The sequence below is a fragment of the Mytilus galloprovincialis genome, chromosome 11 (assembly GCF_965363235.1).
Source record: "Mytilus galloprovincialis chromosome 11, xbMytGall1.hap1.1, whole genome shotgun sequence".
NCBI classification, from domain to species: Eukaryota; Metazoa; Mollusca; class Bivalvia; order Mytilida; family Mytilidae; genus Mytilus; species Mytilus galloprovincialis.
Window position 1 is genome coordinate 66,358,602 of NC_134848.1, and position 15,166 is coordinate 66,373,767.

The 15,166-nt window shown below is 31.8% G+C and overlaps 1 protein-coding gene across 1 annotated transcript; it reads left to right on the forward strand.

The window, feature by feature from the left end:
- Positions 1–2,721: 2,721 nt before the first annotated feature.
- Positions 2,722–14,782, forward strand: LOC143052652 (uncharacterized). Its single transcript, XM_076225716.1, has 5 exons — positions 2,722–2,900; positions 6,893–7,138; positions 9,975–10,100; positions 12,969–13,379; positions 14,102–14,782. Exons 1-5 carry the CDS (start codon positions 2,891–2,893, stop codon positions 14,209–14,211), a joined length of 903 nt encoding a protein of 300 aa, XP_076081831.1. The 5' UTR covers positions 2,722–2,890; the 3' UTR covers positions 14,212–14,782.
- Positions 14,783–15,166: the final 384 nt, after the last annotated feature.

Genomic DNA, 15,166 nt, shown 5'->3' on the forward strand with positions numbered 1-15,166 from the left:
TGTCCATAAAATGTTTTTTTGTGTTATAATTTTTTTTTGTATTTATGTTCAGTATCACTATGCTACTGTAGTTGTGGAAATATGACAGAAATGTGCGAAACAAAAGACTGTGTGCTTGAATCATCCATTTGTGTTAAGCAGTTCATAAAACACTGATAACTTGTACAAAAAATCTGTACAACATTACAACTTGTACACCACATATACATGATATATATTTCATGTATTATGTATTGATTTCAGGATCCAATGCAGGAATACGCAAACAGAAAACAAACGACAGTCAATGGATCTCTTACACGTCAGGAATACACACATTGTTATTTTTATATATATTGCACTCGTTCTACTTGAGTAGTCAAAATGTGTTCACTGTATTTTTCTCTGTCATAAACAGTCACTGACCTGATATCAATTTTCCTCATGAAGTTTTCAATAGTAGTTGCCGACAGTATATTTAATTATTCATGACGACCTCTTCAACATGTCTGTGTTTCCAAAGTAAACAACGGCGCCTGGAACGACTCAGCTAGACTTATTTCTTTTACAATCGTTGCAAAAACATATTTCACTTGTTAATATTCTTGTTTAAAACCTATAAATCATTATGTTTTATGCTTATTGTTGATATTTTCATTCATACCCAAAAGAATTCGTTCAACATCGGATAGCAAATTAACCTGACGATATCGGGATATGGGTATTTAGTCGGATCTTAACACGTACTTGTGATTTGTTTAAAACCGGTTTTAACGAAGAAATGTCGAAATGTTCAGAACTTAATTAAATCTGTTTTTGGGTAAGATGGTGCAAGCATACGATTTTTATTGCGTCTTACACTTTGAGAAGCGAATAATATTTAGCTACTTTATTTAAATATTGTGTAAAAACGTTAATTATGAGCTATGAAAGTCAAGTGGCTCAAGCATTTTACTGAGGAAGTTTTAAAAAAATGCAAAGAAATATTTTAACAGTGGGTTAGATTTCATTAGTCTTTACTATCTATAGATTAACAACTTTTCGTTATATTTATAATTTAGAATCATCATTGAAGGTGGAGCGCGATTGCACAGTTAATTAATTATATTGATCTGCCATTTGTATGCAGGAGTGACATTCCTTTGTATTATGTGCCAATTCGAAAAAGTTATGGGAGTATTGTCTCCCTTTAACAGGTTCATTATTTTATAATTAAGTTTAGGTTTCTGATATAAATTTGAATAGTTACAAGATGTATCAATTCAATATATTTCAGTTTTTGTTATTGGTGTATCAAAAACATTGATGTACGAATATAATTTCATAAATTTACCATACTAGGACGGAGAAACGACTGGCTAATTGATACCAATCCATCGAGTATTGGTCTATAACTTTACACAACACGCACAGGTTTTATACAATGAGACAATAAAAAACAAAAAATCTTCCTATACAAGAACAATCCACTAATAAAACAACTACGTCATCAAATAGTATGGCATATAAACGCGTTTGAATATTATATGAAAGTAAAATATAACTCTGATGGACTGCCTTCCAACGGTGACTGGGAAATTTGAAATAAGGGCACTTAGGGTTTCGTCTGACCGGCAGTTAAACACTTGAACAAGTGAGGCATACATCTGTCTTGTGTTCATCATTTGCAGAAGGCGTGGCACGTGGTTGCGTAATTGCGGATACAAAATTGGTTAACATTTTTTAGGACTGGAAATTTATGGAGCAGCTGCTTTTATTGCTGATCTTTATCTTAAATGGAGGCCTTCAACACAGAAAAAAACTCGCGAATCTCACCATAAGTTGAAAATAGGCTTCCGATTTGAGCGAAATTCTGGGATTTATATATATGAATATAGGACATACAATTCTTTTGCATTGAATATTAATTACGATTAAAAATCTGTACACCTCACACTAGTGAATGTGTCCTCATTAAAGCAGTTACCTCAAGAACAATATACCATGATAATTGAGCGATCTGAGAAGACATATAGAAATTGGAAGTCAGTGTTCTTCTACGATACATGTAGATTTGATTGGATGTCAATTGTCTGCATGGTTTGTTTCATACTTTTCTTCAGTATTTTTTTGTCGAATAATTTTTGTAAAAGTATTCGGGTATTGAACATCCCCGGTTTCAAATGTTTCATGTACATGTATATACACCTTTGCCTTTTAAATTTTATAGATATTTATATATCCATGGCTTTCACTTTGTTTTGAGCTAGCGCTGCTGATGATGGTAATTTAAGAAAATGGCAAGATTTATTAAGTGTAATTTTCATTTTAGAGAACCAATCTTTTACCAACACCTTACTAATAATATACCAAACGTAAAATAGAAAACCGTTACTTTTACTTTAAAACTATAAGAAAAAGTATGTCAACCTCGTAATGATGAGACAAAAGATAAGGATTTAAATCTATCTTATACATAAATTCTTTTAGAATTTCCCTTATTGATTCCAATTATAACTAAGCAATTTTACACTTTTTGTAACTATTATATATATACAATTATGTTCTGTTACGTTTGTCCGCTAAGTCAGGTGGCCTTGATAGGCAAATTACATATGGTGTTTTGTTATGACCTGTTCAGAGCCCCTTAATCATGATAACTTGTTCTAAATTTAACACAAGAATAACTGGGACAGGAAATGTAACGTTTAATTGTTATTAAACCGTTCAGTCAGGTGGCCTTGGTAGGCAAATTACATAATATGGTGTTTTGTTATGGCCCGTTCAGAGCCCCATAATTATGATAACGCGTGTTCTAAATTTAGCAGAAGAATAACCCAGACAGGAAATTTCCACATCATCTATTTTTACTTGCACTTATTCAAAATTGTTTGTTAACGTATTTAATTTCAGTCTACTACAGACAATCAAGATGTATACAGGTAAGTTAGCAATAAGAATATTTACGAACAGATGATTTAAGGAACACCACATTAGACATGTGATCTAATTCGGGCTATAATTCTTGGTGATTAGAAAATAATAATATATAATTGATATATATATCCAAGAAAAATGGCGGAATTTTTAGTCGCAGATTCTTACGTAGATCTAATGTTAGATAATATGTAAGAAAAACACTGAATAAAAATAAACAATGAATTAGTGTGTATATCTTATAATGTTGGTGTATGAGATAACACGGCTCCACCTTATTCAAGTTGTTGTTCTCTTTAATTGTTACTTTTTACGTAAGTTATCGGTGTAATACTTACTAAGGGTAGACGGGTATATTATAGAGAAGGGTTAACATCTAAGGGGCCTCTGTTTGGATAGGCGGGATGTTGAAATACATAGGCAAGTCGGGTCGGAACGGAGTGTGTTAAATCAGGAACACCATACCGTTCCCATGTTAAATATGAGGTGCAGGGTTGGACACGTGCATATGCGTTTTACATGTTTTAAAAACTCTTTCTACAATTGAGGAATCTGTCGATGGCATATTATTAAAATGTATCATTACTTAAAATGATAGTTGATGTTTTTTTCTTAAATGATAACAACTGCGTTGTATCATGCAATATAGATTAATTTACTGGTTGTTATTTTCTAATAATCGCTAGGGTGTAAAAGAAAAAAAATAATTGAGGTCAACGCTTTTATATAATATTGTTTGATCATACATGCTTCACTCATAATTTCTAACAGTGAGAAATATAATTAATCTATTGAACTGACTACACAACTCAACAGTGTAATCAAACAAACATGTATGGAAAAATTACTTTCACTTTCATTTTCCCTATTGGATTCCTCGAGAATGTCTATGTCTAAATATATATTTTCAGAAAATCAAATTAAATTGACAATTGATTTATTCTACTTCATTAAAGTATTTGTTTACTTATATAGTTGACATTTACCCAGATCTCGTTTACTTTACATATATTTATTTGTATTTTATGGAACTACAATTTCACTGCATTTAAATACAAACTGAATTATACATGTTATAAGGATTGTGACATGTGATTATTCATTTATATAATATTCTACTTTTTACATATCCACCTTTACAACTATATATATAATATGAAACATAGCAGTAACAATCGTTAAAAAAATATGTAAGTTATGTCTTACAAATAAATTTAAAAAAAACATGTGTGTTTAACTGTCTCATTAAGATTTAAAGGGTAGAGTGGAATATTTTGCCCAACATTGTTTTACATGTTTTACTAAGTATGTAAATACTGATAATTCGGCACATTTGGCTGTCACTAAAACCCTATAATTCAACATTTTATTTAAATGCGGCAGAACAAATAGTGATGGTAGTAAAACCAGGAAAACATTATATTTAATTTGCCTCACATTGTATCAAATATAGTATGTAAGAAAGACTTGCCTACGAATATAAATGCATTCGAAACGTTGACAAGATTTCGACAGGCAATTAAAATAAATAAATAGAATGTACTTAAACACATACATATATGTACTTTTATCAAGAGATGTGTTAAGTACTCCGTCAACATATAGACTTCGATCTTTTTAGTCAAAGATATTTGTAGGAAGTGTAAGTACTGATTCATGTAGTTCTTAACGAAGATCGAGATGAAGTTATAATTATGATGCCTCGCCGCATTCGTCTTGAAAAGGCATGAAATATTTGCCACTGGACTTTAAAAAAACAAACAACCACCGTGTTAAACTAGATTCACATGGCTTATAAAAGAACATAGAAATAAAACACAGAGTGGACGTGGCCGGGTACTTGTATAACCCAACATACATGAAAAGCACTTTACTTACAGATCTAAGAGTACTGACAGTTACTTACAGCTAGTTCAAAGCCACTCACATCTATTTAGAAAATCATGAATCTGAATCTGTTAAGTAAGTCTGTACCAAACTGATCTGGGGTTTGTCTGACCGGAAAGGAAATTTGATGTTTTTCTATATAATTAACTAAAAAAACTACATTGCTCTCTGACCGAATGATTTTTATACGACCGCAAAAATTGAAAATTTTTTGGTCGTATATTGGTATCACGTTGGCGTCGTCGTCTGCGTCGTCGTCGTCGTCGTCGTCGTCCGAATACTTTTAGTTTTCGCACTCTAACTTAAGTAAAAGTGAATAGAAATCAATGAAATTTTAACACAAGGTTTATGACCACAAAAGGAAGGTTGGGATTGATTTTGGGAGTTTTGGTTCCAACATTTTAGGAATTAGGGGCCAAAAAGGGACCAAATAAGCATTTTTTTGGTTTTCGCACTATAACTTTAGTTTAAGTAAATAGAAATCTATGAAATTTTGACACAAGGTTTATGACCACAAAAGAAAGGTTGGGATTGATTTTGGGAGTTCTAGTTCAAACGGTTTAGGAATTAGGGGCCAAAAAGGTCCCAAATAAGCATTATTCTTTGTTTTCGCACCATAACTTTAGTATAAGTAAATAGAAATCTATGAAATTTAAACACAAGGTTTATGACCACTAAAGGAAGGTTGGGTTTGATTTTGGGAGTTTTGGTCCCAACAGTTTAGGAATAAGGGGCCCAAAGGGTCCGAAATTGAACTTTGTTTGATTTCATCAAAAATTGAATAATTGGGGTTCTTTGATATGCCAAATCTAACTGTGTATGTAGATTCTTAATTTTTGGTCCCGTTTTTAAATTGGTCTACATTAAGGTCCAAAGGGTCCAAAATTAAACTTAGTTTGATTTTAACAAAAATTGAGTCCTTGGGGTTCTTTGATATGCTGAATCTAAAAATGTACTTCGATTTTTAATTATTGGCCCAGTTTTCAAGTTGGTCCAAATCGGGGTCCAAAATTAAACTTTGTTTGATTTCATCAAAAATAGAATAATTGGGGTTCTTTGATATGCCAAATCTAACTGTGTATGTAGATTCTTAATTTTTAGTCCCGTTTTCAAATTGGTCTACATTAAAGTTCAAAGGGTCCAAAATTAAATTAAGTTTGATTATAACAAAAATTGAATTCTTGGGCTTTTTTGATATGCTGAATCTAAACATGTACTTATATTTTTGATTATGGGCCCAGTTTTCAAGTTGGTTCAAATCAGGATCCAAAATTATTATATTAAGTATTGTGCAATAGCAAGAAATTTTCAATTGCGCAGTATTTAGCAATAGCAAGAAATCTTCAATTGCACAGTATTGTGCAATAGCAAGGAATTTTCAATTGCACAATATTGCGCAATAGCAAGAAATCTTCAATTGCACAGTATTGTGCAATAGCAAATATTTTCAATTGCAAAGTATTGCGCAATAGCAAGAAATATCTAATTGCAATTTTCAATTGATTGGAGTTATCTGTCTTTGTCCAGAATAGTAGTTGAATCAAATTTAATCATTGTTTTATACAATATACAATGTATATTCACTTTTACTACCAACTGATAAATTAAAACAATCTTTACCATTCAGTGATAACAAGCACCTTTTGTTACATTTCAATATTTTATGATGTATTTAAACGAGTAGTTATTGTTGCAAACTCCATTAGAAATTTGAATTGAGATCAGTTTTGGAAAAAGGGAAAGGGGGATGTGAAAAAAATGGGGGGGAGGGGTTAAATTTTTCTCATTTCAGATTTCATAAATAAAAAGAAAATTTCTTCAAACATTTTTTTGAGAGGATTAATATTCAACAGCATAGTGAATTGCTCAAAGGCAAAAAAAATATTTTAAGTTCATTAGACCACATTCATTCTGTGTTCGAAACCTATGCTGTGTCAAATATTTAATCACAATCCAAATTTAGAGCTGAATCCAGCTTGAATGTTGTGTCCATACTTGCCCCAACCGTTCAGGGTTCAACCTCTGTGGTCGTATAAAGCTGTGCCCTTCATCTGGTTGTATATATATTTTTTTTGGCGCAATGTTTTAATTCTTAATGTTGATATTTTAGACAAAGACTACCATGATTATCCAGACTGCTCTGTCAAGTTACTTAACGAGGAGAGAAGTGAATATGATGTTGACATGAAGTCTAATGGCGGGAAACAGACGAAAAATCCGCAGCGAAAAATATGTACATGTGTTTGGATTAAAAAATGGAAATGGAAAGTTTTGTTCGGTATCATAGCAGCGTGTAGTATTGTCGCCGTTGCATTGTCATTTTACAAAATGGCGAATTTGTTCTTTGATGAGAAAGGTACGTCAGAAAAAAATAGTTTTCTTTTTATACGACTGCAAAAATTGAAAATTTTTTGGTCGTATATATTGGTATCACGTTGGCGTCGTCGTCGTCGTCGTCCGAATACTTTTAGTTTTCGAACTCTAACTTTAGTAAAAGTGAATAGCAATCTATGAAAGGTTTATGAACACAAAAGGAAGGTTGGAATTGATTTGGGAATTTTGGTCCCAACATTTCAGGAATTAGGGGCCAAAAAGGGCCCAAATAAGCATTTTTTTGGTTTTCGCACAATAACTCTAGTTTAAGTAAATAGAAATCAATGAAATTTTGACACATGGTTTATAACCACAAAAGGAAGGTTGGGATTGATTTTGGGAGTTTAAGTTCAAACAGTTAAGGAATTAGGGGCCAAAAAGAGCCCAAATAAACATTTTCTTTGTTTTCGCACAGTAACTTTAGTTTAAGTAAATAGAAATCAATTAAATTTTGACACATGGTTTATAACCACAAAAGGAAGGTTGGGATTAATATTGGGAGTTTTAGTTCAAACAGTTTAGGAATAAGGGGACAAAAAAGAGCCCAAATAAGCATTATTCTTGGTGTTCGCACAATAACTTAGTATAAGTAAATAGAAATCAATGTAATTTTGATACAAGGTGTATGACCACAAAAGGAAGGTTGGGATTGATTTGGGAGTTTAGGTCTGAACAGTTTAGGAATAAGGGGCTAAAAAGGGTCCCAAATTACCATTATTCTTTGTTTTTGCACCATAACTTTAGTAAAAGTGAATAAAAATCTATGAAATTTAAACACAAGGTTCATGACCACTAACGGAAGATTGCGTTTGATTTTGGGAGTTTTGGTCCCAACAGTTTAGGAATAAGGGGCCCCAAGGGTCCAAAATTGAACTTTGTATGATTTCATCAAAAATTGAATAATTGGGGTTCTTTGATATGCCGAATCTAACAGTGTATGTAGATTTTTAATTTTTGGTACCGTTTTCTAATTGGTCTACATAAAGGTCCAAAGGGTCCAAAATTAAACTAAATTTGATTTTAACAAAAATTGAATCCTTGTGGTACTGTGATATGCTGCATCTAAAAATGTACTTAGGTTTTTAATTATTGGCCCAGTTTTCAAGTTGGTCCAAATCGGGGTCCAAAATTAAACTTTGTTTGATTTCATTAAAAATTGACTAATTGGGGTTCTTTGATATGCCAAATCTAACTGTGTATGTAGATTCTTAATTTTTAGTCCCGTTTTCAAATTAGTCTACATTAATGTCCAAAGGGTCCAAAATTAAACTAAGTTTGATTGTAACAAAAATTGAATTCTTGGGCTTTTTTGATATGCTGAATCTAAACATGTACTTAGATTTTTGATTATGGGCCCAGTTTTCAAGATGGTTCAAATCAGGATCCAAAATTATTATATTAAGTATTGTGCAATAGCAAGAAATTTTCAATTGCACAGTATTCAGCAATAGCAAGAAATTTTCAATTGCTCAGTATTGGGCAATAGCAAGAAATCTTCAATTGCACAGTATTATGCAATAGCAAATATTTTCAATTGCACAGTATTGTGCAATAGAAGAAATATCTAATTGCACAATATTGTGCAATAGCAAGAAATTTTCAATTGATTGGAGTTATCTTTCTTTGTCCAGAATAGTAGTTGAATCAACTTAAATCATTGTTTTATACAATATACAATGTATATTCACTTTTACTACCAACTGATAAATTAAAACAATCTTTACCATTCAGTGATAACAATCACCTTTTGTTACATTTTAATATTTTATGATGTATTTAAATGAGTAGTTATTGTTGCAAACTCAATTTGAAATGGGGGGGGGGGGTAATTTTTTTCTCATTTCAGATTTTATAAATAAAAAGAAAATTTCTTTAAACATTTTTTTTGAGAGGATTAATATTTAACAGCATAGTGAATTGCTAAAAGGTAAAAAAAATATATTAAGTTCATTAGACCACATTCATTCTGAGTCCGAAACCTATGCTGTGTCAACTATTTAATCACAATCCACAATTAGAGCTGAATCCAGCTTGAATGTTGTGTCCACACTTGCCTCAACCGTTCAGGGTTCAACCTCTGCGGTCGTATAAAGCTGCGCCCTGCGGAGCATCTGGTTACCAATTCTAAGTACAATGTATTGACTTTAGGTTTTAGCATAGAGCTGCGTCGGATAGAAATCGACCTTGTGTCCTTACATATATATTAATTAATACATATCTTAACCTACTTCGGGTTGTTTCGATGAAAAGTGTGTTAGAAGGTATAACTGTTTAAACAAAATCTACAACATGTACAAAACAGACCAACATTGATCGTTAATTTCGTATTTGAGTGTATCAAAATTAATTCTTATAAATGAACATGAATAGGGGCACTTGCATAAGGTAAATTTATATCCGATACAGCTAATAAATGCTACAAAGACCCCCTCCCCCTCCGCAAAATGGATGGGGTTAAATTTTTATTTTTGCTCAATTGTCAAATAAAATATGATCAGATATTTGGAGTAGGAAAAGAGCCCTGTCTATAAATGATTGACTTGTTGATGTTTAAAGCCACTTTCAACACTATTGTTCTCCGCGGTCAGTTTTTATTGATGTAGGTAGCCGGTGTCCCAGTGTATACTAAATTTTGCATCGTTTATGAAATTTAAAAAAAGGATATTGTAAATCATGACGATTTTCTGATTATTTAAAAATGATTTTGAATAATATATTATGATTTTATATATGTAGTTTACATAAACATGAATTTATGTGGTACGTCTTTATCATTGTATATATGGTAAAAATATATTACCCAACCTGTATATTTTCAGAGATATCCAGTATGAAAAAAGACATATTAGATATGAAACAACACAGGAAAAAATTTGAAAATGACATTAAACTATTGTATGCTGGGCACTACGATCCAAATGACAACTTGGACACATTAGAAACGGGTACGTTAAATATCTGGAGTGTTTAGGGAGCAACCATTTAACTTCAAGGGGACGGGTTAGTTTTAGAGTGTTCTAGAATGTTTAGGGAGCAACCATTTAACTTCAAGGGGACGGTTTAGTTTATGTTTTATGTTTCTGTCATTTATTTATTTTTTTTTTTCATATGCTTGACATTGAAGAATATGTATGTTGGATCAAATTGGGGATAGGAATATTTTGTTTTAGGAAAAAAACATACCCCTTCCCTTTTTGAAGTTAAATGGTTGTTCTCTTACTGATGTTCAGGGGATAAAATATATATATATGTCTTGAAATATAGAAAGTGTAATGCAATACTGAATGATTGTAGCTTGCTCAAAGTCCAACGAAAAATATGTCAATGAGGCTGTAAATATTTAATTAGTTTCACTTTTATTATTGGATTTATATCTAAATATATTTTCTGAAAATTTATGAAGTTGACAATTGATTTATACTTGATAATTTATTTCGTTGACCTTAAACCATATCATCCTTTATTTGTATTAAGTTGTTTGCAAGTAATAAAACTACTTTTTTACTACATTTTAATATTCATTTAGTGTTTTAGAATGAAATATGATCGGCAACTCTATGAACTTGTATTTAACTTTACAACTGTGAATATGAAATTTTGTTTTAAGTAACTGTTAGAAAAAATAAAATCGTAAGGTAGAATAATTAATAGACAATGTATGCATTCAACAATCCATTTATTAGAAATATCGCTTAAACGATCGAATATTTTCTCAATGTGTTAACTATCTATCTGAGGAACATCGCCAATTCTCATTTGTCATTATAGTCGACCATTAAAAACCTTAGGGTAATAACAAAAATTACCATAAACTATTATTTCATATTTTCGTGACGGAGAATTTGATAACGATATGGACATTTTCCCATTTGTGAATGCTGAACGTTTGCCAATTACTGCTTGCCTCCATTTTATTAGAACCTATTTTTATACGACCGCAAAAATTAAATTTTTTTTGGTCGTATATTGGTATCACGTTGGCGTCGTCGTCTTCGTCGTCTGCGTCGTCGTCGTCGTCGTCCGAATACTTTTAGTTTTCGCACTCTAACTTTAGTAAAAGTGAATAGAATTCTATGAAATTTTAACACAAGGTTTATGACCACAAAAGGAAGGTTAGGATTGATTTTGGGAGTTTTGGTCCCAACATTTTAGGAATTAGGGGCCAAAAAGGGCCCAAATAAGCATTTTCTTTTTTTTGGCACTATAACTTTAGTTTAAGTAAATAGAAATCTATGAAATTTTGACACAAGGTTTATGACCACAAAAGGAAGGTTGGGATTGATTTTGGAAGTTTTACTTCCAACAGTTTTAGGAATTAGGGGCCAAAAAGGGGTCCAAATAAGCATTATTCTTGGTTTTCGCACCATATTTATAAAGTTTAACTTTAGTATAAGTGAATAGAAATCTATGAAATTTAAACAAAAGGTTTATGACCATAAAAGGAAGGTTGGGTTTGATTTTGAGAGTTGTGGTCCCAACAGTTTAGGAATAAGGGGCCCAAAGGGTCCAAAATTGAACTTTGTATTGATTTCATCAAAAATTGAATAATTGGGGTTCTTTGATATGCCGAATCTAACTGTGTATGTAGTTGCTTAAGTTTTGGTCCCGTTTTCAAATTGGTCTACATTAATGTCCAAAGGGTCCAAAATTAAACTTAGTTTGATTTTAGCAAACATTGAAACCTTGGGGTTCTTTGATATGCTGAATCTAAAAATGTACTTAGATTTTTGATTATTGGCCCAGTTTTCAAGTTGGTCCAAATCAGGGTCCAAAATTAAACTATGTTTGATTTCATTAAAAATTGAATAATTGGGGTTCTTTGATATGCCAAATCTAACTGTGTATGTAGTTGCTTAATTTTTGGTCCCGTTTTCAAATTTGTCTACATTAAAGTTCAAAGGGTCTAAAATTAAACTAAGTTTGATTACAAAAATTGAATTCTTGGGCTTTTTTGATATGCTGAATCTAAACATGTACTTAGATTTTTGATTACCGACCCAGTTTTCAAGTTGGTTCAAATCAGGATCCAAAATTATTATATTAAGTATTGTGCAATAGCAAGAAATTTTCAATTGCACAGTATTGTGCAATAGCAAAAATTTTTCAATTGCACAGTATTGCGCAATAGCAAGAAATCTTCATTTGCACAGTATTGTGCAATAGCAAATATTTGCAATTGTACAGTATTGCGCAATAGCAAGAAATATCTAATTGCGCAATATTGTGCAATAGCAAGAAATTTTCAAGTAGAGTTATCTTTCTTTGTCCAGAATAGTAGTTGAATCAACTTAAATCATTGTTTTATACAATATACAATGTATATTCACTTTTACTACCAACTGATAAATTAAAACAATCTTTACCATTCAGTGATACAAGCACTTTATTTAAATGAGAAGTTATTGTTGCAAACTCCATTAGAAATTTGAATTGAGATCAGTTTTGGAAAAAGGGAAAGGGGGATGTGAAAAAATGGAGGGAGGGGTTAAATTTTTCTTATTTCAGATTTCATAAATAAAAAGAAAATTTCTTCAAACATTTTTTTGAGAGGATTAATATTCAACAGCATAGTGAATTGCTCAAAGGCAAAATTTTTTTTTTAAGTTCATTAGACCACATTCATTCTGTGTCAGAAACCTATGATGTGTCAACTATTTAATCACAATCTAAATTTAGAGCTGAATCCAGCTTAAATGGTGTGTCCATACTTGCCCCAACCGTTCAGGGTTCAATCTCTGCGGTCGTATAAAGCTGCGCCCTGCAGAGCATCTGGTTATATAAATGGAAGGTAATTTATATATATTTCATTGCAGTGCTTCAGAATATAAATATGACCTTTAATGAGCGCATCGACAATCTTACAACAGAGCTTAACACATTAGCTACAAAATACGAACGTCAAGGAAGACTCCAGGTGGAAATGCAAAAACAGATCGATGCAATGGGAACGGAAAATAAAAAGAAGTTTGAAGAATTCAACCAAAAGATGGTTGTTATGATGCAAAACTTAAATGATATGATTGCATCACAAGAAGCTCTGAAAAATGATCTAAGAGACGCTCGAAGTAGTTTACGTAGGGAAACACAAAACGCAGTGGATAAGATACGAAATGATTTCAAAGCAGCACAACACAAATTAGAATCTGACGATAGAGAAACTCGGAACTCACTCAATGAACTTAAAGCAAGCCAGCAATCTCTACGCAGTATGTTACTTGGGAAACGTAAGTTAAATTATTAAAAAACACAATCTTGTTATGGAACGACCATTTTACTTTAACAAAATGGGGTGTATGTTTTATTTTCTAAAAAATATTCTGATCATTAATTTGATGTCAAAAATTTATTTAGTAAAGCTTCATGTAATCGCTTGAATGCAACACACAAATGATATGACGAACCACAAAAGTCTTTACATTGTCCGAGACACTTGAAGTTACTAGAAGTTTTTGTTTGAGACACTCGAAGTTCCTAGAAGTTTTATACGAATCATATTGACTTCCGATTTCCATAGGCTTGAGTGGTAAAAAACGAGAGTTGACATAACTTTTTCAAATACAAAGTATGATACTTCAAACTAATCTAAATTGTTCGGTAAACCCTTCTGTCACACTTCAGACTAAATATTGAATGTAAGGATATGTGGTACGTGTGATTGCTCCTCATCATATACCAAATAACTAAGATGTTGGCAAGTGCAGGTCCTTGTAAGGCCATAAACCATGAGCAAAACGCATACCAAATAGTCAGCTATAAAACACGTGACAAAATGTGAAATAATGCAGCTGTGAATCTTTAGGGCTTCAAACATTGGACATCACTTACATTGTCTACAATACAAATCGGATAAGATCTGTCATTTTTACTAAAATCGCTTTCAGCTTTGAACATATGTAATCATTCATAGCAGTATTCATAAATGTTTATATTTTATTTAATTGTTTAGTTTCAGATCTGAAGAAGCAAGTTCAAACCAAACCAAATTCCGGTCCGATTACTCGAAGCTCTGTTGGATTAATTTTAGTTTTACTGTTATTCATCCCTTTATTTTTTTGATTGGTTCTTAATTCACCGGGCGATTTAGAAAAGCGGCTCCTGATGAACGTTTCTGCACCCTGTGCAACGACGGAACTGACGAAGATGAGAAACACTTCTTACTATACTGTAAAGCTTTCAATAATTTGAGTCACATGCCATTTGAATCAGTGAACATTGATATTAATTACATCAATGGTAGTACATTTGGACGACATGCATTTCATCAAAGACAAACAGCCAAATACTGGAATTTATTTTTCTGTAAAAGAGAAGAAGTAACAATTTCACATTAATTTTGATTATTGAAAATATGAACATTAAGTTTAAGGTGACTTATAGGTCCAATTGAAGGATGTAAAGGTGTAATTTAAAATAATCAATAATTAAAATAATCGGGTTGTTGTCTCTTTGACACATTCCCCAATTCCATTCTCAATTTTATTGTATTATTAAAATGTAATATTATTTATTCTTATGTACACATTTCATTATAATCATGATCATAAACGATATAGTTACACACTATTCACAAAGATAAACTCTATGTGATATTTTGTACTTGCAATAAAGCCAATATTTTTATTTGTAACACGACTTAATAATCTTTATTTCAACGAAAAAAATGACTTATTCAAATCTAATAAAAAAGAAGATATCGTATGATTGCCAATGAGACAGTTCTCCAAAAGAGACATACTAACACAGAAATTAACAACTACTATATGTCACAGTACGGCCATGTATACAGTCATGTATACTATAGACTGAGGTCGATTTAATCATTGACAAATTGTATGTACACTTCTCTAGACAGAAAGTGGCACTCTGGATCTTTTTATGTCGCTTGTTTCTTGTCTCCTTGTCGTATACACCACTTGATAAGTTACATTGTTTGCTGCTTAACTGAAGCCCATATGGATTTTACTAACCGCATATGAATCTTTACAAAAAGGTTTACTATAAGTTCGCATTA